This window comes from Parambassis ranga, chromosome 21 (assembly GCF_900634625.1).
Source record: "Parambassis ranga chromosome 21, fParRan2.1, whole genome shotgun sequence".
Lineage (NCBI taxonomy): Eukaryota > Metazoa > Chordata > Actinopteri > Ambassidae > Parambassis > Parambassis ranga.
In genome coordinates, this window is record NC_041041.1 from 7,867,509 (window position 1) to 7,891,152 (window position 23,644).

The 23,644-nt window shown below is 40.4% G+C and overlaps 2 protein-coding genes across 2 annotated transcripts; both read right to left on the minus strand.

The window, feature by feature from the left end:
* Positions 1–927: 927 nt before the first annotated feature.
* epsti1 (epithelial stromal interaction 1) lies at positions 928–12,425 on the minus strand. Its single transcript, XM_028394014.1, has 10 exons — positions 12,149–12,425; positions 11,334–11,392; positions 11,141–11,224; positions 10,986–11,059; positions 10,793–10,876; positions 9,772–9,845; positions 8,395–8,479; positions 5,303–5,355; positions 4,862–5,037; positions 928–2,055 (listed from the first exon to the last, which is right to left on the minus strand). Exons 1-10 carry the CDS (start codon positions 12,316–12,318, stop codon positions 1,916–1,918), a joined length of 999 nt encoding a protein of 332 aa, XP_028249815.1. The 5' UTR covers positions 12,319–12,425; the 3' UTR covers positions 928–1,915.
* Positions 12,426–15,960: 3,535 nt separating this feature from the next.
* On the minus strand, positions 15,961–22,463 carry idh1 (isocitrate dehydrogenase (NADP(+)) 1). Its single transcript, XM_028433758.1, has 9 exons — positions 22,337–22,463; positions 20,951–21,080; positions 19,193–19,484; positions 18,511–18,613; positions 17,540–17,717; positions 17,312–17,463; positions 17,085–17,225; positions 16,832–16,994; positions 15,961–16,693 (listed from the first exon to the last, which is right to left on the minus strand). The coding sequence occupies exons 2-9, from the start codon at positions 21,070–21,072 to the stop codon at positions 16,600–16,602; spliced, it is 1,245 nt and encodes a 414-aa protein (XP_028289559.1). The 5' UTR covers positions 21,073–21,080; positions 22,337–22,463; the 3' UTR covers positions 15,961–16,599.
* Positions 22,464–23,644: the final 1,181 nt, after the last annotated feature.

The window sequence follows — 23,644 nt, forward strand, 5'->3', positions numbered from 1 at the left end:
ACTTTGAAACTGAATGTAGACATAGCTGTTTTCAGCTGTCTGGACAAATGACTAATAGAGTTGTTTTTTTCTGCAGGACAGTCTTAATCAGACTGTAATTCATCACAGCAGATGCAAATAAGTTCCCCTCAAAGTCTACATGATATCCTATCCCACAACTCACAACTAAAACACTCACAGTCATGTTTAGGGCCTTTTCCAAGATGCAGATGGTTAACTGACATATTTGCAACAAGTCATTCTACATCCATTCATGTAACAAATCTGAGGGGATTTCATGTTTTTACCCAGATAACACAGTCAACGTATTCCTTGGAACAGCCCACAGATCTGCTGTGCAGCCTCTCCCAGAGCTGTTTCCACTTGCTTATTGAACTGTCCTGTAAGTGATCCACACAGCTTGAGAAGACATCACCCAATACCTTCCCACAACAGTGTCTCACCAGCTCACAAACATTCACTGAACTGTATTGATGAGGTGATAGAAATGGCGTGTCTCCATCTCTTACCCACTCATGTGTACACACAGGCAGTTCATCTCAGGTTTTTTCCTATACTATACTAATAAGCCCGATTAACGTGATATCTATTGTGTTTTCTACCTCTAGATGAAAAAGAACAAATGTTTTCTCCAAAATGTCAGATTATTTTAATGTATTTAAACTATATTATTAGTTTTGCTGTAAGCACCCAAGGAAGAAAATAAGATGATATTTTATAGTTTGGTCTTTTTCCCAATGGGTTTTCTGGAAAGGACTTTGTAATGTAGTACAGTTTACAGGGAAAATAGAGACTGCACAAATAATTCTTTCACAGTGGTAACCTAGAGCCTCTTTAAGTCAGATCACAGCAGTTTGTCTGAACATGAATGTTTGATATGAAGATTTAGGTTACCAATAATAATAAATAAATATATATAAATACATATTCAGTAGGGTTTAAAATGAGATATTTATTCAGTGATGTTCACAGAAAAATAAACAAAAATGTGTGTATATGGACCACCGAAGTGCTGAACTCTCAGGGTGACATTCTTGTTAGAAACATATTTGCTGGATGACATCATTGTAAGCAAAAAACATGTCATGATTTCATGCAGGGGGATTTTCAGCCCTTTATGTTGAGAGCACCACCCTTTGTTCTCTGTGTTCCTTGTTGCCTCAGTGAGGTGATAACCATCTCTGCTGTCCAGCTCAGCCCTTTATAATTATATATTTTATACATTTATACTGTCCCAACAGCAGCTCTATGCCCACTGCCCACCTGGAAACCACTACACAGAATGCACAAATGAGAGGGAAACTTATGACACACACCCTTGAACAGTGAGGGGCTTAAAAGGGGTTTTGTTGACTTTGAATTGAAAACCGATCACCAAAGATTTTTTTACAGAAAGTCTTTGCTCACTTTTCATGTTTTTGTCATCCCGTTATAGATACATCACACATGAATCTGATTATAAAACAAACAAAAAGCATCATTTAGTTGGGTAGTGCTTTCTTCCATCTGCACACACTGATTTGATTAAGAACCCCAAAAATGATCTTAAGATCATGAGTCATGGTGATGACCTTCAACCAAACTGGTAAAAACGAACATCAATTTAACTCCATGTCAGGGCAGAAACCCGACATGACTCACCGCTGCATGCAGACAGATACAAGACACCAAACACTCAATGATTAATAGCATAATCAAAAACAGATCACGAGAAAAATATATTCCTCTGTAGGTATCTGTTATGGCTGTTGTGTACTGCAGTCGGTGTAGCTTTTGACTTTTTTTTTTCTTTCTTCCACCACCAAGGAATCATTTTCCTTTTCTGTAACATCTGAATACTGATTTATACATTTTTTTCATTTTGGCCATTTCTGAAAGTATCAGACACTATTAAATCCATGCAGATATGTGATACTCAGTTGAGTGTGCAGATGAGTAGTGTGTAGGCCTGCTCGTAATCACCGCTGCACTGGTAAAGGATGTCCTCTAGGAAATCTCTGTTGCAGTCTGGAAAGCTGTTAATCAGTTTCATCAAGGCCCAGTCGTAGTCGGGTTCTGGAAAACACACAGGATAGAAATAATCCACACTGAGTTCCCACAGGGCTGTCCCACTGTTGATAAAGGGTTCTTTGTTTCACCTGACTATGGTACTGTGTATTGTTCTGCATTATCTCATTCTTGTGCACTGTTAGAGGTCTTGTAATTGTATTATTTTTATCAATGAGCTAGTATGGTCTGTTATATTGAATATTTGCATTCAAAGTCAGGTTGTGAGGCACCTCGCAACATATTTTATACTTGGTCACTGTAAAAATACACTAATATTTTGAAGAAAACCACCTGTGATATTCCCAACTTTAATGCCCAGAATGCAGTGGGCTGCTACCAACAGCAGGTCAGAGGTATTAGAGTGAAGTTAAACTTGGATAACGGTGGTAGGTGACATATTGAGACTGTCTATGTGCTAACAGACAGACTATAAAAACATGTATTGAAGATTTGTACACAGGAATGTAGTAACAAAACCCCATCACAATTGCTGTCCCTCTGCGCCATCTGTTTTGGTTGTTTTTTCCTGTTTTGTTTGTCTCTAGCACTCTACTGTCAACGTGTGGCTAAAAAACCTTCCCTTGAAATGTTTGTCATCTAAGAGAAATTGGCCACTGCAGACACTTACTTCACCAGGAGTCCCGACTCCTTTTTTGTTGCTTTGAAAATGTGCCATTAAGCTTTCTAGTTTAAAAAAGTCTAATGAGAAAATGATGGTTCAATGATTACAAGGTTAACCTTTAAAATGCAACAAAAGCTAAGATTTTTGCTGTAATTTTTTTTCAGTCAGTTTGTCTGACCACTTTTGCATCTCTTCCTTACCCACATGATCCATTCTGGACAAGCTTTAAGACCAGAAAATCTGAAACACAGGCCTGGGTAACAGTGAAGGACAGACAAGACAGGCCATTACCCAGCCAGGCAGGAGGCTCAAGCAGGTCATTGCAGAATAAAAAAAAGACAGGATTGACACGCTGGTGAAATAAAGACTAGGCCTAGCGGATGAGGATGTTGTGGGATTGCCACATGTCTAAGTGTGCCCACAATGGCAGTGGCAATCCTGGAAGTTTGAAGTATTCTTGGATATTTTAACTTAAACCTCGGCCGAGTGAAGTCGTCTGCTGTGGTGAGTGTTTGCATGGCAGTTAGTCAAGAATGAAAGGCTATAGAGAGGTGGGACAAGATGGATTGTAAACTGGGCTGAGAATACTGTGCATGACACTGGATATTAAAAATACCAAGCTAATACGTCAACTCTTGCTCCACCAACACCAAGTACAGATCCAAAACCAGTGCCTCTGTTCCAAATCTGTACAAAACACATGACTGTGATTGGACTCATTTTTTATGTCTGGTAACACAAGACCAGGGATTACTGAGGCACTAAAGACTGTGTTTGAGGCCTGTCATGACTGAGTAGGCTAAATGCATCATTAGATTAATGAATTGAAAAGGAGGTTTCAGTTACATTAGCACTTGAAAAATTAAGAGCTTGTCTGCTTTGAGTGACACGGAGAGAGAGAGAGAGAAAAAGGTTCCAACTTGAGTCTGCAGTCCACACGTGCACAGCTGATAGGATCGTAGAGACTATAATGAAACACACACTTTCCTCTCATGTGTCTTCGATTGCCTAGCAAATTATTAATTTCTTTTAAAGACTATGCGCAGGGAGGCTGGCTCCACCAAACCTCTAACTCAGAAAGTCAGCAGCTTTTTGGTTTTCTGGCACCTTTGCAGGTGGTGTCCTTGCAAGTGGCCTTTTAGAAAGGGGACATCCGCACTGAGGCTCACGTTTGTCCTCTGAAATTTTTGCTACGCAGATCCTCATAGGCTTGGAAAAAATATCTTTGGCTTTAGACTGTGCCAAAATGGTAGCAGTTAGCACAATGCGTTTAGTCAATTGAAGAATTACTTAAGACACAGACAACTTGAATTGTCATCATAAATAATGATTTCTTGCCTTTTTTGTTTTATATTATGTCTCCCTTACTTGTCTCCTGTGCTAATAGACAGGGATTTTTGAGTTTGTGCAGGTGATTATATTAGGAATATTACATTTTATACAGTGAAATATTGCTTACCTCACATCATAATCTAAAATCTCTGTTAAACTATACAATGTCAGTGTTTACTTCTTATAGAATGCCCAAGTGCAGTTTTGTGAAATGCTTGACTACAACTCGTAATAATTGCTTCGAATTCAGTTTCCGTTTTCTTTCTCGTTTTCTTTTTCTTTCTTGTTTCTTTCTGTTTATTTTTGTGTGTGGCAGGTATTCATTAGTGTATGGCATCCAGTCAGGTGTCAATGCAGGCCAATTATAGAAGGGTGGAACTGCTCCTCTCAGCATGTCTGGCTACAGGCCGAGAATCTGTCATTGAGCCTGGTCTCAATGCTTCCGGAGAATTTCCCTCTCAGATTGACAGAAGATTAATGCGGGCATGTTTTGGTGTGTGTTTGTCTCACTTGCATGCATATGATATTTTTGCTCGATTTGTAGTAACCAAAAGAACAAAGGGGGAAAATGTTCTTACAATTATACACACTTTTCCCATTTCTCACAAACTACAAGTATCAGCAGGATCTGAATGCCAGGAGGTACAGTATCATTGCGTACCACGCATAACTTCCTGAAGCACACAAAGCCTTTGATTTAACACAGACTAAACAGACAATCACAGTCCAGTGAGAAAGGATGAGGCGGCCAGCTCGTGTCACATGTCTGATTTATATTTGGTTAACCAGCAGTGTTAAAAAAAAACGGCGTGAGAAATGGTAAACTGAGCTTTATTCACACATTTAATCTCAACTCACCAGCTTCTCCTGTCAAGCCTGAGCTCTGTTCTGGATCAGGATTCAGGTGACTGTAATGTCCAGTTTGTTGTCCGAAGTCTTCAGCAGCTACATAGTTACCCTCATCATCTGCAACACGTTCCTTTGTTTTCTCTTTGCCTTGACCCTCAAGTTTATCTAGAAAGGCTGCGTTCACCCTGTGAAGAAAACAAATAGGTTCACTAAAACTTGTAAATGTTGTACTGTAGCGAGCGGGAACTGCTTGACAGGTATTTAAACTTCTGTACTGACTAACAGCCACTTAACATTCACTAACAGGGCCAGTTACTAATAGTGTTATTTCATAGAGACGAACAAAACAAATTAATTTTCCTGACTCCATTCCTGCCTTTGGATTTTTTAGTTAGCTCTAGCATTGCATACCTCATTACTTATGTGAATACAGATACAGATGCTTCATACCTCTTGTGCTCCAACTCCACATTTCTCGTACTTTTAGGTGCGTCTCCCAGATCCTGAAAAAAACAAGTAAAACCAAAGTTTGGTCAATCAGAGAACAGGGGAAAAATAACTTACATCCTACAATGTAATATTCTCCTGGGAACTCAGAAGATTCTATCAGTGTTACTGTAAAGGTGGTCACAATAAATACATAAGTGACCCACTGATAACAAATAAAAATCTGTGTAACACTGACAATAGGTAGTTATACCGTTCCCAGCTCTATGACCGTATTTATGGAATACATACACATACATAAGTGTGTGTGATACACTTCCTCACCATATAAACAACAGGCAATTGGAATTACAAATGTTTAGGTGCAGTAGGTTGTGCCCCCCTGTGGTCGGATGAATAAGTGCATGTAAATCTTTCCAGGGCATATCATTTTTGTGACCATGAAAGAAGGCAGAGAACCTTGTTGCAGATAGGTGGAGTTAACCCTGTGGCAAATCTGAACAGTGTCTAAAAACAAAACTAAAGCAAATAATGAGTCAACTACTTAAAAATGTATTTCTTAAACATAGGACATAAAAAGTCTGGTGTTCATGCCACCCTCCTCTATCAGTGGGCCTGGAGACGTTGACAATTGACCTAACACGTTCTACAACTATTCATATTATTCATTAATACTTTGTTTTACTATTCAACATCACTGCTCATTCTAATCGGTTGCTTTCTGAGAAGGAGGGAGGCTAAGAAGAGCACCCGAGAGGTAGAATAATTGTCAATGCAAGGGCAGGTAAGCAGCAGCAATAAACTGTAAACTGTCATTCTTACTAGAATTATTTTCTGTGTTTGGTTTTTCAGCAGAACCAATGTGACGGTCTGTGAAAACACACACACACAAACGCTCGCGCACAACTACAAATAGAGGATATGAGGGAGGGGAGATCAATCTGTTTCATGGAGCCATGTCTGAAAGAACAACAGATCCCAGGGTGCCGGTCAAAACCACATCAAGACGTTTGACTTTTGCTGGTCGGCAGCCACAAGCTTTCATCTCCTGATCTGTGACGTCTATCTGACAGAGCTGCAGCCTTGAAGAGGGAGAGGAGAGGAAGAGGAGGATGAAGAGGAGGAGGAGGACGAGAAGACCAAAACAGTGAAGGCTAGGAAAACAGCAGACGAAATAAACGAAGGAGACAGAAGAGGAGAGGACTTCAGAGGTAAGGATGTGTCATTAGCTGTAACATCGTGAGATGAGAAGATGGGAGAATTACGTTATAAACGTTACACTGTGCAACATTGCACTATTTCATAATCTGCATCCACATTTAGAGTCACAAGTTCAGAGTGATGAGTCACGATTATAAGATGAAAGGCATAACAATATGCAAAATGCAATGTCAGGTTTGAGCTTGTGCAAATTATACACACACAGATAATACGATTAAAGTGGAAGGATAAGATTACAAGGGAAAATGCAGAGTCGCCAAATCCACATTGCTTAAATGGTTTAAAAAGTCAATACTTTGTAAAAAGTTAAAGTTGCAGTCTTCCATCCATATATGTCCAATATATGTGCTGAACAGATATTAATATTTGTGTTAACGTTTGTAATAATTAAGGTATGATTTTTTGATTATTGTCATATACATGTATTAAATATCACATGTGAAATATGTGATAATGCTTTAAAACATTTGTATAGTAATGGGAAATTATGAGACATAGTCCATTTTTCTTTTATGGACACTAATTGGCCTTTGTGACCTCTTGCGCTCACTATAAATAACTTTCCTCCTCATCAACCAGTCGTTGGGGTAGTTCCTGCTCTAAATCCTGAAGTAAGTGGCTGTGGTTAATTTTGAAATGTGAAAAGGTCACAGTTATTCTTAGCTTGGAAAACATACATTTATTAGAGAGTGTTGACAGCTTTAGTCAGACACAGTGTTAATAGTTTGTGCACCCTCCACCCAGCCCATCAGCGACGTTACAGCAGGAATCAGCCTGAGGACATGCTGTGTTTCACACTGTGCTCTGATGTGAGCGTATTATGTGCTGACTGACAGCGCTGTTAAAAGTGTACACGCAGAGAGCTCCCTCGGCAGACAGAGCAAATGTTTTCTTTCAGGGCTTTTCTCATTGTTGTGCTTTTCTCTTTCTCTCAAACAGACCTGATACAAATATCTCACCAGGAAAGTCAGTGGTGAGAAAGAGGGTCAAACTGTGGTGTAGTGAAGAAAAGGGAAAGAGTCACAATGATAAAGAAGTCTGTTTTATAACACACAGACAGGCTAAATGGATAACCGTTTACTGGACTTTTATTCTGGTTGCAGACAGTAAATCAGCATTATGACTTTTTTCGTGTCATTTTGTGGAGTCCAAATTTGGACTTGTAGAGATTTGAGGATTATTGTATTGCTTTCATTTTCGTTTTTTTGTTTCCTTTCTTACCAGTCATGCAAACTGGTTTCTGTGGTGCATCATGCAACTGACAGAGCATGTGATTGGTTGTTGAGGAGCAGTGGCTTTTGTCCAGGTACTTTTCACCTGTGCAGGTTATTCCACTCTTCTTCTTCTTCTTGTGCAGAAACCTGTGTCTGCTTCTACTCAGTGTGAACTCTGGGAAGTCCCTTGAACTCTTCTAGCCTTCCACTCCTTCCCTCCCAGGAAAACCAACATTCAGAGAGGAAGAGAGAAAAGGAAGCAGACAAGAAAAAACAACACCAAGAAGAAAGAAAGGGGGAAAGCAGTGGACTCTACCCTTTGTGTTTTTTCTGTGATTTTGCTGTACTGCCGTGTGCCCCAGCTCTGACCAGGATATAATTGCAGGGGGATCGGGCTCCTCACCCAACTCAGCCTTTTGGGGATACAGCTTAATACCCACATGGCCTCAGACGATGAAAATTTCTCACCCTAATGTATTTACTCAGAAAACAGCTTACAGAGGCAGATCTACTGGTGTGAATTACCACAGACTTTCAGCCTTTGATGACGCAGATATGAGACTCAGTGCTGAACCCGATGCTGGTGTGTGTCGACATGTACGCACTGTGGTGTGGAGATTGCGTGTACAAACAAAACACATGATGCGGTTGTCGGCTCACCCTGAGCGGTGTGTGTGTGGCACTGGTGGACGTCTGTGGACGTGGAGTGCGGCTCTGAAGCTCCTGCAGAAAATTCTCAGTTTTCCTGCAATGAATAAAAAACATGACTTGTCAGTTTCATTAAGCAAAGAGAGACATGCAATCAAATAATAAGGCACGAAGGCATATTCTTTTACTCCACAAACACGCTACAAGCCTGGGATGTCTCTCTCCCACAAGGTTTACCAAGTTTGTTTGTCCCTGTCTGACACTGCTCTCACACAAAGGATCTGAAACCTGCTTCTAAATATCTTCATTGTTTCTTCAGGTCCACACATTGGTCTGTTGTCTCCTGTTATTGTTTCTCCTGTAAGGAAGCCAGAGATGCTACTAGACAAGCAATTTCCCTCAGAGCCATCAGGATCATATTCCAGTAATGTTGTGGCTGTCAGGGTAATTGATTTAAAGTGGGGGGACATGCTCTCTCAGAATGGAATGACAACTAAGCAGTCAGTTTACTACTCTGAAACGGTTCTGATCCTCAGCAGTATTTTGTTTATAGTTGTGAGGGTTAGCTCAGTTTTAGGGCTGCAATGATTACTCGAGTAATATTCGAGGACAAAATGCATCAACAACTAATTTAGTATTCGGTGACTCGTCATTGAGAATGATTCTCTTGTGGCGTAGCGGGATGATCAGTGTTTTGGGCACAACAGGCCCTGGGTTCGAAACGCGGGTGAGCCGTTTGCAGGCCGGACACACACAGACACAGACACACAGTTTTGGCGCCGGGTATGGAGGCGGTCGCGGACTGAAGCAATGAGGCTGCAGCTGTATGTATGGGAAAACTATGGCATTTACGCGTAAATCGTTTGTTGCAGCCCTACTCGGTTGTGTTGTTGTGAGTTCTGTTGGCTTTACCAAAACTGTAGGTGTGTTGACTCCTGGAGGTGTCACCAAAGAAGCCGAACTATCCCTTTAATTGAGTATCATTATTATTACCTCATTAGCATAGACCTTTTTTTCACAGTAAACATCTTGACTTCAAGCTCTGTCTTAAAGTACCAACCCCTCCTGCACAATAGGTGAAAGGAGGGCAATCAGAGGTGAACCTCAAGCTGCCTGTCTGCTTCCTCTGATATTTATAGCTGATATGCTTCATTATTTTTATGGCAACTGAAAATGGATCTCAGTAAACCTCCAGTGATAATTATAGGTCAGCAGAGGATCAGACACTGGGAGCTTCCTTTGTAAAGGTCGGGAGATTGTGCCATCTGATGCGACGTGTATGACTCAGATCCATTGCAGAGCAAGAAAGAACACAACACAGCACACAAAACAACACAATACCGCAGGGTGACAGTGATGAGACCCAAGTGAACCTGATCCAGGGCTGACCTGAGGTGATCCTGCCGGAGCTGCTCACTCCTCCTCTGCTCGTCCCGCCGCCTCCTCTCCTCCAGGCGCTCAGCCTACAATACATCAGCCGTCAGACTACATACTGTACATCAAGCAGCCACATACCTACAAACTGTTCTTTTGCCTTTGTTACATAACAGTAAATAGAGAGGGGGAAGTTTAAATTTCAGAAAATATCCAAGATTTGTTCTTGAATATGTGTGAGATTTTTTTTTACAAATCTAAAATGTTGTCAGGTTATGTTGCTACAAAACATGCAAGTATTTGTCAAGGGAACCAGGGTGATGCTAACTTCCACATGACAAAAACGAACTAAAAATACATTATCCCTAAGATAAAGAAAACAGAGACAAGTCACAGAGACAAGCTGCCATCTGTTCAGTTGTTTTTATGTGTTTATAATAATAATGCTCTGCCCCTGCATGCTGCACCCCAGCCCAAATGTGTCAGGACGGATTCATGTCCCAAAGACAGGTTCTTACCAGCATCTTGTTAGATCATGTCTGTAGCTCATATGTTAGTTTGCTGGATTACCAGTACATTCCAATGGCCTCACAGAGGTCATGGCGCAACAGGAAAGGGTCTGTGGAACACCACTTTGGTCTCCAGCATTAATCACCCTTCACCAAAAGTACAGCAGTTTATTAACCACCGCACAACGGAGGACAGGGCTAGACGTGGAGGAGAACATGTCTGAGAACCAAATAAGGGGCTGTCTATGGCGACTGGGAAACTATAAGGCCATTAATCAGGTGGTTTTCATGGCTTTAGTGCTGGGTGTGTGTGGGGAGACTCTTTGGTACAACTCAGGTGGGCGCTTGTCTCCACTGACATCTGCTGGCCGAACATGATATTGTGCTGTCATATGTATTTTTCCAGGAGAAAAAAAAACCATCACATAGGCATGTGTTTGGTGCTCTCTAACACATCCTACCTCTGTTCATGTTCCAAGTATTACCCTTCTTTCTCTTTCCTAAATCTTGGGCCTGTTTAATCTCACCTTCTCCCTCTGTTCGGCCTTCATCCGTTGCAGCTCTTCCTCTTCTTCTTGTCTTCTTCTCTTGTCCATCTCTTCTTTTTTCAGCTAGAAAATAGAAAAAGATAACGTTCAATTTTTTTTAATCCCAAATATCATGTGATCTTATAGTGTGTGTTTGAAATATTCTATATCTGATTAGACTAACTTTACGTACCTTCTTCTGTATTTTGGAGCACTTTAAATCTCTAAACTGCCTCTCCCTGGCTTCAAATTGTGTCACATGACCACCTAGATAAAGTGAGAGATTGCATCACATCAGAAAGTCGTAGAGTAAGAAAAATACTAAAGGTGATGTGTGTGTTGGTTTACCCAGCTTCTCTGGATTTATGGCCACAGACTGAACTCTATTTGTTTCTCTCCATCTCTGAAGAACCTCCTCGTCTTTTTGAGCCGCTGCAGCAACAAGAATATTTTGATTATATTAATTTTGCAGGGAAATTTCATACATAACACAATGACATATTTGAAGATGAAAGTTATAAATTATAGATTGGATAGTTACTCATTTTAATCTCATTTCGTCGAGATTCGTTTGGTGGGATCACAGTGTATCCTCCTGAGCTGAGACACACAAGCAGAAGAATTATTTAAGTATTTTGATATGGTAACATGACATGCTGCTGCGTTTAAGTGGTGTGTTAAACCCATTAAATAGATTGGAAGGTTAGAAAAACTGTGGTGGTCTCACTTGGAATTTAAAATGAAATGACTTCACTTGTAGCTTCTTTCATACATGGTGGGATATCTGTCACCCTCTTCTGGCAGTGAGTGTAATTACACAAACACTGCCTACATAACATTTACATAAATAAAGGATCATTGTCTTTAAATTGTAAAAGTGTTTGCACTATAGCTTTATTGCCACAAAACGCCCCACTACAAACACACCCTAAGTATTTATTAATAACTAGGCTATTTAGTGTATTTTTAGTATGTGATAGCTTACTAGACTTTAGAATTGTTGCCTTGTTTTGTTTTTTGTTTTTTCATGTAGTAGCTTGTTTTGTTGTAAAGTATAAAGGTATTCATGCGTTTCTTTGGGTCTTATATTGAAGCAGGAAAATAAAATGGTGCAACTGGAATTTACTGGTACCCCTAAATGCACCGTTTCGGTCTCCAATCAGATGAAACGAAACTGAAAGTCAGCTGAGTGGATTTTAGGAAAGAAACAAATAGACCTGTTTATAACTGCATTTACGTCAAACGCGGGACTTGTTATTAGTGTTCGACCTTCGTATAATTTCTGTTGGGTGGCATAAACAATACAATGGCCTGTGTTAATGTCAAAATTCATTTCAAATGTATTACAGGACTTACTAGCGAGGCTGTCTGTCTGCCGGTGGTGGGTTTGCGGTCTGAGGGTCTCCTCTGTCCACAGGTGTTTGGGCTCCAGACGCACCTGCCGCGCTGTCACTCAGGTAGGACGCGTTTCTTCCAGCGTTCAGCTGTTCTCTCGTGCCTCTTTGGTTCTGATAGGGATCCATCATGTAAACACTGAGGTGAGGTCTGACTGAGCAGTCTATATCAGGAGCAGGTTTCTCTTACAGCCAGTCATCCACTGCTGTCAGTACAGTATACGCAACAGAGTGGGAGGGCGTTACCGCAACACTGCCATCTGCTGGGAAAAACAAAGACAGGACTTTTATTATAGGCTTACATTTTCTGCATACATTAGCGCTGCACCCAGGCTCCCGAAATACTTTATTAACCCTCATGCATTGTTCGCAAACACTACCCTAATGTGTTGTTCGGGGACAAAAACGTCCCCTAACTTTAACGGTTTTAAAAATATATTAGATAAATATTTTTTTGAAATTTTTTTGCATAGACCTTTTAATTAACTTCAGTTCTAATCAACAGTAGTGAAAAAATCATTTTCCCCCAGGATTTTAACCCTTTAATCACCAATTTTATGAGGGGTGGTGCTGAAAATTGAAAAAAAAAAAACACAAAATGGCTCATTTTTAATAGAAAAGGTGAATGTGGACTGGATTCTTTTGAACCTTTATTACAGTCTTGGTCATGTCAAACATCAGTAAAAAAATTGACTTGATTGCATTATTAGTTTTTGCACAGCACTGGATTTTCTTTTTTTCTCCCTAATGTGTTGTTCGGGGACAAAAACGTCCCCTAACTTTAACGGTTTTAAAAATATATTAGATAAATATTTTTTTGAAATTTTTTTGCATAGACCTTTTAATTAACTTCAGTTCTAATCAACAGTAGTGAAAAAATCATTTTCCCCCAGGATTTTAACCCTTTAATCACCAATTTTATAAGGGGTGGTGCTGAAAATTGAAAAAAAAAAACACACAAAATGGCTCATTTTTAATAGAAAAGGTGAATGTGGACTGGATTCTTTTGAACCTTTATTACAGTCTTGGTCATGTCAAACATCAGTAAAAAAATTGACTTTATTGCATTATTAGTTTTTGCACAGCACTGGATTTTCTTTTTTTCTCCCATTTTGTCCCATAGACTTACATTATAAACACACTTTTTTTGACTGCACAGCCATGGCACTACATAATCATGCATTCTTGATTGTTGGTGGTTTACCCTGTTGGTAGGAGGTAACATTTGTGATTTTTACAGTTAACAACTTAATTACCATATTAACCCTTTACCTGCAGGCCTGTGCTCATGTACTGTAGTTTCTGGCTTGTATATGGAGTTATAGGGAGTATTTTAGCACATAATTGTGTGTCTACACACTGTGTGTGTATGTTAGAGAGGAAGAGAGCCATTTGCACACTGATCTTGTTGTCTGTGAGTACACACAACCACAGAGTCTTCATAGTAAACAAAAACAAAGAAAGTGTTGCTATGCACGTGTGGCCCTTTGATGTCTACAGGTGCAGACTAAACAAAACAAAAAGGCAAGTGGTCTTACATGTGACCTTGTGGTCATTTGATGGTGAGAAGAGCAGAAAGCAACATGAAGAGAGGATTCACTTGTGCGCAATCTCTGGAAATGATTGTGCAGCCTGGCTCTATGAAGGGCCAGGCTGTGAAGCTGTGAAGGCTGCACAAGTAGATCCGTCACTTGTTCACAAGCGAATCCTTCATTCGTTCACAAGTGAATCCTTCACTCATGCACAGGTGAATCCTCTCTTCATGCTGCTTGCTGCTCTTGTCACCATTAAATGACCAGGAGGATGCATGCAAGTCCACTAGTGTTTTTGTTTTGTTTAGTCTGAACCTCTCAGCATCAAAGGGCCCGGCACTTACTTTTAGGGCTGCAACAAATTTACTTTACTTTACTTTACTAAACTACTTTTAATACTAATTTTAGTAGGGGACTAAACTGTAGATTAGATTTGGTTAGTCAATGATTATTTATTATGTTATCAAGTTATCTATCTATGGTGTCTATTTAGTAACATGCACATGTACGTATGGTCGTGTGGAGCGCAACACACCATGGAAAAGGGGCACTTAGACCTCACTTAGACTAATTCAGTGATCTCAACTGAGACACTAACCTAAAAGTAAAGTCACTCTACTGGAGGACGTGTTTTCCGAAAGCTAAAAAAAAAAAAAAAAACAGCTATTTTACCCATCCACAACTTCAGACGCCAGAACTCCTGGATGTTTTCATTTTACATGCTTATGCATTGCCATTGTACGTCTGAATTAGGTACACTTCACTTACTTAGTAACTTTATTTTCCTGACTTTCCTTCCCTGACAGTGTGCAAATGGCTCTCTTCCTCTCTAACATACACACACAGTGTGTAGACACACAATTATGTGCTAAAATACTCCCTATAACTCCATATACTTAAGCCAGAAACTACAGTACATGAGCACAGGCCTGCAGGTAAAGGGTTAATATGGTAATTAAGTTGTTAACTGTAAAAATCACAAATGTTACCTCCTACCAACAGGGTAAACCACCAACAATCAAGAATGCATGATTATTTAGTGCCATGGCTGTGCAGTCAAAAAAAGTGTGTTTATAATGTAAGTCTATGGGACAAAATGGGAGAAAAAAAGAAAATCCAGTGCTGTGCAAAAACTAATAATGCAATAAAGTCAATTTTTTTACTGATGTTTGACATGACCAAGACTGTAATAAAGGTTCAAAAGAATCCAGTCCACATTCACCTTTTCTATTAAAAATGAGCCATTTTGTGTGTTTTTTTTTCAATTTTCAGCACCACCCCTTATAAAATTGGTGATTAAAGGGTTAAAATCCTGGGGGAAAATGATTTTTTCACTACTGTTGATTAGAACTGAAGTTAATTAAAAGGGCTATGCAAAAAAATTTCAAAAAAATATTTATCTAATATATTTTTAAAACCGTTAAAGTTAGGGGACGTTTTTGTCCCCGAACAACACATTAGGGGGTAAAATTTGCCCACAGTGTACCGTTGACCTATGAAAAATTTTAAAATCATATTAACAAAATTTATGTAAAATTAAGCTTATTGAGGAAAAATGATTCAATTTGTCCACATATTGACAAAGTTATGGCCAAAATAAACAGAAAAATTTCTCTCAGAGGACAAAAATGTCCCGAACAACGCATGAGGGTTAATCCAGTCAATCATTAGTTTTTATTAATTATTAGAACTAGTTTCCTGAAGAAAAGGCTAGTTTGATGGGCTGAATATTTCATAGGAATATCAAATATTATTAATTCATATCCTATTGAAACGATTAAATAGGTCAATTGTATGAGCTAAAACAGAGTAATAATAAATAATAGTAAACAATATGTGTAGTAAATGTAGAATACCTAATCTACACAGCAATACTACTACTACTGATAATAAACATGATGTCATAATTAAAAAATGTATACATTTACACTGTATTTTGTCTGTACAGTCCTGGTGTTGCACCACATTCACCTGAACACATAATCATGTCAACAATGTTGTAATTTCTTACCCTGCCAGGAGGAGGAGACAAAGTTCTGCACTATGGTTTTAAACACCAAGCTTGTTTATTTTGACTTACAGGAATGAAAACAGTGTGGATTACAAACCAACAGACAGTTTGATGATTTGTTTTGGCAGGATATGAACTTAATAAACTTAGAAGTTAATGCAGAGACACACACAAAAGGAAGGACGAAGAAATACACCTTGGCATAACAACTGGAAATAGGAGTACAAACACTTTAAGTAAGTAGTTTAATACCACGTATGTTACTACAAACTGTGAGAAGTGTCAGTACCCCTACAGAAGAATGCATAACAGTAAAATGCCATGGAATGTGTGGTCACTCTCTGACATGAATGAGAGGCAGACAAACTGTGCTTTGGCTTTCTCGTGCTAACATTCTGTTGTTACAGTTAAAACATAAGATGCAGGAGATGACCAAAATCAATCAATGACTTTCACACAAAATGAATAAGGCAGTGAAGGTCTAGAGGCTCTCTCAGATCAGTTCTGTACCCCTGTCCAGCTCAGATTCATCAAATACTGACAACACTTCACAGGGCCTAGTGCAATTAAGGTAAACAGGACTCTGAGCCATCAGGCTTTTGCCCAGTGTTAGTCCCGGAGAATGTTGATGTGCTGTTGCTGCTTTTAGTGTAGTTGTGATGCAGTCAGAGGCTTCCCCTTTTCTTCTGGACCAGGCACCCTCATTGTTTGACGTGGTTTCTGTCCTCAGTACACTTCTCGGTTCTCCACAGTTGCCAGGTGGAGGGGCCTATAATTCCAGTAAACGTGTAGATGTCTCTGTGTGCATGAGTGTGTGTATGTGTTTGAATGCGTACGTGTGTTTGACTGTAGCTTGCTGTTAATGTGAGATTACAGCTTAGGTTGGTTGGCTAACTTATTCTTCAGGTTCTCTGCCAACTTGTCCAGGAACTCAAAGGTGTTCAAGTAGTCAGCACGGGTCACACTGCAAGAAAGAAAACACAATTTAGACCACTTTGTACTGGATCAGGTGATCATTGGAGGTTCAGAGGACTTAACAGAAACAAATTACACCATTATTTTGGGCATGCTGTAAATGTGGATCACCTCATGCATGACTTACTTTGGAAGGCCTTTGATGCAGATTGCCAAATCCTTGGTCATAAAGCCTGCCTCGATGGTCTCTATGCAAACGGCCTCTAGTGCCTCAGAGAACACTCGCAGCTCCGTGTTGTTGTCCAGCTTTGCTCGGTGGAGCAGACCTCGTGTCCATGCAAAGATGGAGGCTGCACCAAAGAGATGATCAGTGTCAGGACATGCTTAAGTTGATGTGTGTTTGTCTGGCTAGTTTTTAAACTCTTTGACCATTTTCATACCGATGGGATTGGTGGAGGTTTCTTTTCCCTGCTGGTGTTGTCTGTAGTGACGTGTTACTGTGCCGTGGGCAGCCTCAGACTCTACTGTGCGTCCATCAGGGCATATCAGCACACTGGTCATCATACCCAGGGAGCCGTAGCCTGAACAATCATACATGAAACAAATTAATATCCTTTTTTTCAGAAAAGTTCATACACACCTCTTACCATTACTTCTTTTAACGCACCTTGTGCCACTGAGTCAGACTGAACGTCTCCATCGTAGTTCTTGCACGCCCAAATGAAGCCTCCCTCTGACTTCATGGCCTGGGCCACCATGTCGTCTATCAGTCGGTGCTCGTACCAGATGCCTTTGGCCTCAAACTGACTGCGATATTCCCTGAGACACACAACAACACATTTAGCATGTGCTGTACAAGCATGTGTGTGTGCGTGTGTGGACAGGAAGTCCCTACTTCTCGTAGATCTCCTGGAAGATGTCTTTGAAGCGGCCATCATACTTCTTCAAGATGGTATTCTTAGTGCTCAGGTACAGAGGCCAGGCTTTAGACAGAGCCATCTGGAAGGAGCTGTGGGCGAAGTCCCTGATGGACTTATCAGTGTTGTACATTCCTAAAGCGACACCTCCCGTACCTGTACAAAACACATACACACACAGATTATACCTAGATCCTATATGCATATAAAGCAATAGTGAAAGAGAAATACACTGAGGAATGTACAGAAATCTGTTACACAAGCTTTTAAGTCTTCAGTTTGCTCAGTGTGTAGTTTAGTGATTAAAAAAACAGAACAGGTAAATAGTCACAAAAAAGAGAGAAGATAAACAGTCTCTCGTACGTTGATTTTGTATTATTGACTGACACCATTATATATTGATATTCTAACATTTGACATTTTTGTTCAGAGATAATTTCACACTGATGTCCACAGTTACACACTTGAAAAATGTTTAAACTATGATAGCAATAGTGACACAAGTCCAACTGTATTTACACAGCCCAATGTCAAATCACTAGACCTGTGATTCAGGGGAAACCTACGAAGTGAAGGCATTTGTGGTGGAAATGGGTGCTGCTATCTTGTCCTGCTGACATAATATGTAATCAAACCTTTTGCAGTAGTGAACAGGAGTGTGGTACCAATGATCCTACCTACTGTCTGGCCCTTATATAAAAACAGTCAGTGGGGAAAAATCTGGCTAGACAGCTTACAGGTCCTGATTACTTGCACATAAGAAAGGTTAGAGCGTGGTTGCACATTATGTCACCACCTTGAGATTGCACAATCCATTTCAAAGAGATTTTGCTGTCATTTTCTGGAAAAGTGCTGTTTGTTCAGCACTGAGCTAAATGATATGTGTGTATATATATCCCATCCACTGCATGGTATGGGAGCATGTGTACATTTCTTAAAGGCTGCTTACCTTCAAACTCGTGGACAAGATATTTGACTGGCTCCCCATTTGTGGGTGTGTAGGTCATCTCCACTTTTCCAGGTCCAGGCACCACAAAGTCTGTTGCTTTGTACTGTGAGGAAGAAAAGGGACTCATGTTGGAAACCACCAAGAAACACCAATTCAGCCATGTCATATCAAAGGTCAGTGACCAAAAGAGTCATAAACACATTGGCAGGACATGCTAGACAGAACTCGCTGTATGTTGGCACAGCACCATGAGCAGCTAACCTGTCATTAAGTTCTGTCACACTGCTGCTGCATCTTCTCCAGACTGCAGAGAGCATACACCACAGTCCAAAGGACAGCTAACAAAACAATTATTGACTTTGTGTCCACCCTGACAACCTCACAATGTCCAATAACTCGCTGAGCTCATAAACGATAAAGCAGTCCATTTGCTGTAAGTGTACCCATCAAAGTGCTTGCGTTATAGCCTTGTTAGATAATGCATCTCTGCATTAATGTTTTTTTAAAATAATTAGATTAAGAATCTTTATTTGTCCCACAATAGGGAAATTGCATTGTTGCAACACACAATAGTGTAAGATCAAACTAAGAGATACAGTATAAATACAACTACCGTTAAGGTGCAATACAGTTGAAGAGTAAGATGAACATAATAACATTTAGCAGATTAGGATGTTAGTACCTGGTCTCCATGGGCGTGCCTGCCAATGATGATGGGTTTGACCCAGCCGGGCACCAGGCGCGGGATGTTACTGCAGATGATGGCCTCCCTGAACACTGTGCCTCCTAGGATGTTACGGATGGTGCCATTGGGTGAGCGCCACATCTGCTTCAGCTTAAACTCCTCCACACGGTTCTCATCTGGGGTGATGGTGGCGCACTTGATACCCACATTGTAACGCCGGACTGCCTCAGCTGCCTCAACCGTTACCCGGTCATCTGTAGCATCTCGGCTCTCCATGCCAAGGTCGTAGCTTGAGGGGAAGAGAGAGGGAGAACGAACTTAAAGATGACAGACAGAAAGCTAATACTGCTGGAAATGTGGTGGAGTTTTTATATCTGGGCAATATAGAGGCCAAACAACAGTGGCGAAATAGAGATGTTCACAGAAACATCTCCATAATTATTAGATTTAGTGGTTGTGTTCTTTGTTCTGTTCTTTTGTTTAACTCTGCCATATCATGTCCACCCATTTGCTTCTACATGACTGCTCAGAATGATCTTTCACACAGCCCTAACAGACTGCCTTCTGGGGAGCTCCTGCAGGTTTGGGCTTTTCGTCTTCACAGTAAATGCTACAACTAAAAGAAAACAACACACGTTTTTTCACATATTCAAGTACTGAAATAGGATTGGGCCTGCATCTGTATGCTTGTATGAGATGTAAGAATGTGGCCAAACAACCATTTATAATGGGAGCAGCAGAGGCATGGAAGCAACAGGGTAAACAAAAGCACTCTGTTTCAAGAAAAGCGATGATTATTTATGCCTCAGTATTCACCATTTAGCTGCCTGCCTTTAGCACATATTACATCTGTTTTAGTTTAATAGATAGCAAAGCAGTGAATGTTAACATCTGAGAATAATAATTACTAGGTCAAAGGACATGAATTACATTAATGTGTAGTCAAAGAGAAGAGGAACAACTGCTGTCAGGGCTGTGTTCACTTTATACTCAAGCTAATTATATTTCTTGCAGACCTGACAGTGTTCCCATCAAGATGAGCCATTAACCTCCCATCTAGGCCACCTAGCTCAGTGTGCTCATTGCTCCCTTCCAGCATTAGCCTCTTGTCTGTTTTCTAATGCTCCCTTTGGCTTTAAAGCAGCAATGAACTTTTACCTAGTTTTTTCCTGCCCTTCCCCCGAAAACGAACACTAGCTCATGACAATGCGGAGCTCAACAACTGACGACTGAGGCAAGACATGGACACAGACAACCTCAGAAAGCTGGTTTCATTTCTTATTATTCGTGCAACAAAATGATGCACTCACCGGGACTCACTCCAAACTTCATGAATCATATTTATAGAAAATAAGGTGTAAAAAAATAATCTAAAGCTAGTCTAATGTGTTTGTTCATACTCTTATGTCTAATGATATGAATAATAAACAACTTGAGCTTCACATATACAGAATGTAAATGAACTGAACAAAGTCCATGCAAGAGATAAGAGGTGGAGGAAGGTTGAATGAAGAACTAAATGAATGAAACAGCGGATATCCACACAAACTTAACTATTGATCTGATAGGTAATTTGAAAAAACTTTGTAAAGGACATGCACCTTCCAAAGAATACTTGGGAGCCGACAGCTCATGCAGCTGATATAATATGAATAATAAATAGGCCGAACTAGTAATACAGGACTGGCTGGAACTGATGTTAGATTTTCCTGATTAATGGAAAATGTGATGTCTAACACTTGATTCTGTTCTCACCTGTGCAGGTCGAGCTCCAGGTATGGGAAGATGAGCTTGTCCTTAATGAGCTCCCAGATGACCCGAGTCATCTCATCTCCCTGCATCTCCACCACAGAGCCGGCCTTGATCTTCTGAGACATCTTTGAGCCTGAAGGTTCACACAGGAGACAAGTATGATTCAGAAGTAAGTCAAAGACAGAGATGGATGAGGTAAAAAGAGAACATGGCAGCAATGTAGATGGTTGAAGTTCTCTCTAAATCTGTCCACACAGAATTACAAGTTGGAGAGGCCTTTTTTATGTCAGGAAACATTCAGGCAGTTTCACCATTTGAGATGTAAGAGTTTAAATAGATTTGTGCATATTCAATTATTGTTAGAAGCTTTTCCTGGGTGGGGCAATGTGCAACAATAGCTAACATTAACTTGCTCACTACACTGTGCTGTCCAAATAGCGATAATAATCCGATAGCAGCATCTAATTAATCTTTTTCTTGACAAAAAAAACAAACCCTGGGATTTTTTTCATTGTAGTCAGTTGCTTGTCATCATACTAATACTCATGACATACAACACAACAGTACTGGACAGTGAACATCTGTTGAATGGATCAACCAGGATGCGCACTCTCTCACACATTGTGAGAGCAATAGGATAATAACTAAGTTTGTCCCAAATGAATACATTCATTTACAACATAACCCTGGAGAGTGGTCACAGTTTAGTAATCCTCTTAAACTTAACTCTTACAACATATGAGTTACCAGGGCCAAAACCCCAACCTTCAGCCTGAATAAAAAACTCAATGTTCAACTGTCTCTTATGAGATATAAACATACTTGCATTGCAAAACCTAATAGGTGAAGTAATTGTAGTATTTACACAGCTTGTGATTTCTGCCTACTTTTTGTGTAAGATCACAGGCTGCACCTGAAGTTACATAAGTCCTCAGACAGGCTGATCATCGCCTGATGGGGAGGAGACTTGTGAAGAAATCCGAAGGCAGTATGTACATACTGGCCGTCCAAACCTTTGGCGTGACCTGCAGCTTACATATCGTGATGAATAACCGATTAAAAACCCAACAACATGAACCAGGAAGGAAAAAGGAAAAGGCCGAGGCCCGAGTTCCCTCTATATGCACTGTCGTTACTACTACACACAACTTCGTTTAAATAAACACCCTAAAAAAGACATTATGTTCGCTGCCGTTAAATCGAGCTCAGTTTTGTTTTGTATTTAAGTTTAATTTGTGCTAAATTAGCCGGTTTGTGTGCAGACTAGCGGCTAACCTCTGTAGTGGCAGATGTGAAATAGTAGAGCCGGGCACATTTCTTTGCCCTGTTCGAACCCATTATTCCGCCCTGTAGTAAAAAACAGTTTAATTACATGTTGCATGTTCCTACCTTACTCAGGTATAATGTCGACACAGTGACGAGGTGAGGAAGAGGAACGGTGTCTTGTTCGAGCTGACAGCGGAGCAGCAGCAGCTTGCGAGAAGAGCCGGTTTCCTTCTACACACCCCACTTACACGAGTTCCGGCCAATCGGAGAGCAGCAACAAAGCTCAGCGCCAATCAGGTTAGCCCACACAGCAGAAGGGGGGGAGGGACTGCAGACACCGACCGCTGATTGGTCCCAATGATAATTGACTAAGTCTTGAGATTTTATCGCCCTCTAGGCACACCCACATTTCTGTTTCTACAGGTCAAGGGCTGTATTTCCTCATCTCGACCCTCTTTGGCTTTATTCTCTACATGCTGCTGTCTTTTTTTTCCTGTTCCCATTTACCTCAAAATCCTACTCATGTCTTAGAAAATTGCTACTTTTGAATGACTGTTGGCAGGAATGTGATGCATTCAGTTTTTTTTAAGGGGACCCTGCCAGTTTACTGGCAATGGCACATATATACAATCTCCTCCTGCTAGTCTTGGTTCACAAAAATCCTGTTAAAGCTGATTCACTAACGGTGGTTTCAGTTATTCTGGAAGTGGATCTGGTTCTACTGGTTATTTAAAAGAGACACCTGAACCACAACAGAGATTTACCTGTCAGGGGTACGGTGGCTGAGCTGCAGAAACTGCATGCAACCAGGCAAATCAAGATAACATCTTAATTAGTTTGACAAACTATCCACTGTGAATACTAACAACACAGGTGATAGACCTGCCCAGGAGTCTACTCTAAAATGGTAGAAGGTCCATATTTATACCCCCCTTGTTTTTCTGTGTAATCAAAGTGCTTTACAATGCCTCACATTTACCCATTCACACACTAGTGGTGCAACCACTGGGAGCAAATTTAGGGTTAATTTTTTTACCCAAGGACACATTGGCACGCAGCCAGGGCAGGGGATCACACTAATAATTAGCAAAAGGTTGACAAATGTTTTTCCAGCACCACAGATAGGAAGCAGACCTCAGTAACTACAAAAGTCACAATAGATTAAATAGCCAGCGTTTCCCAGCAGGACAGCAGCAGCAACGCTTCACAGAACTGGTTGACAAAGTGATGAAGACTTTCCTAATTTGCTGCTGTTTTGTCTGTTTGCATGCACTTTGTGAAATTGCAGCGCAGTGTACTCTCTCAACTGTCTCAACTGGTTGGCGGTGGATATTCTGATTCTAATGACCTGGATTCAAGACAAAACTACATACAATAATGAACTCGGGCATTTTTAATGAAACATCATCTACCTCATTACACATACATATT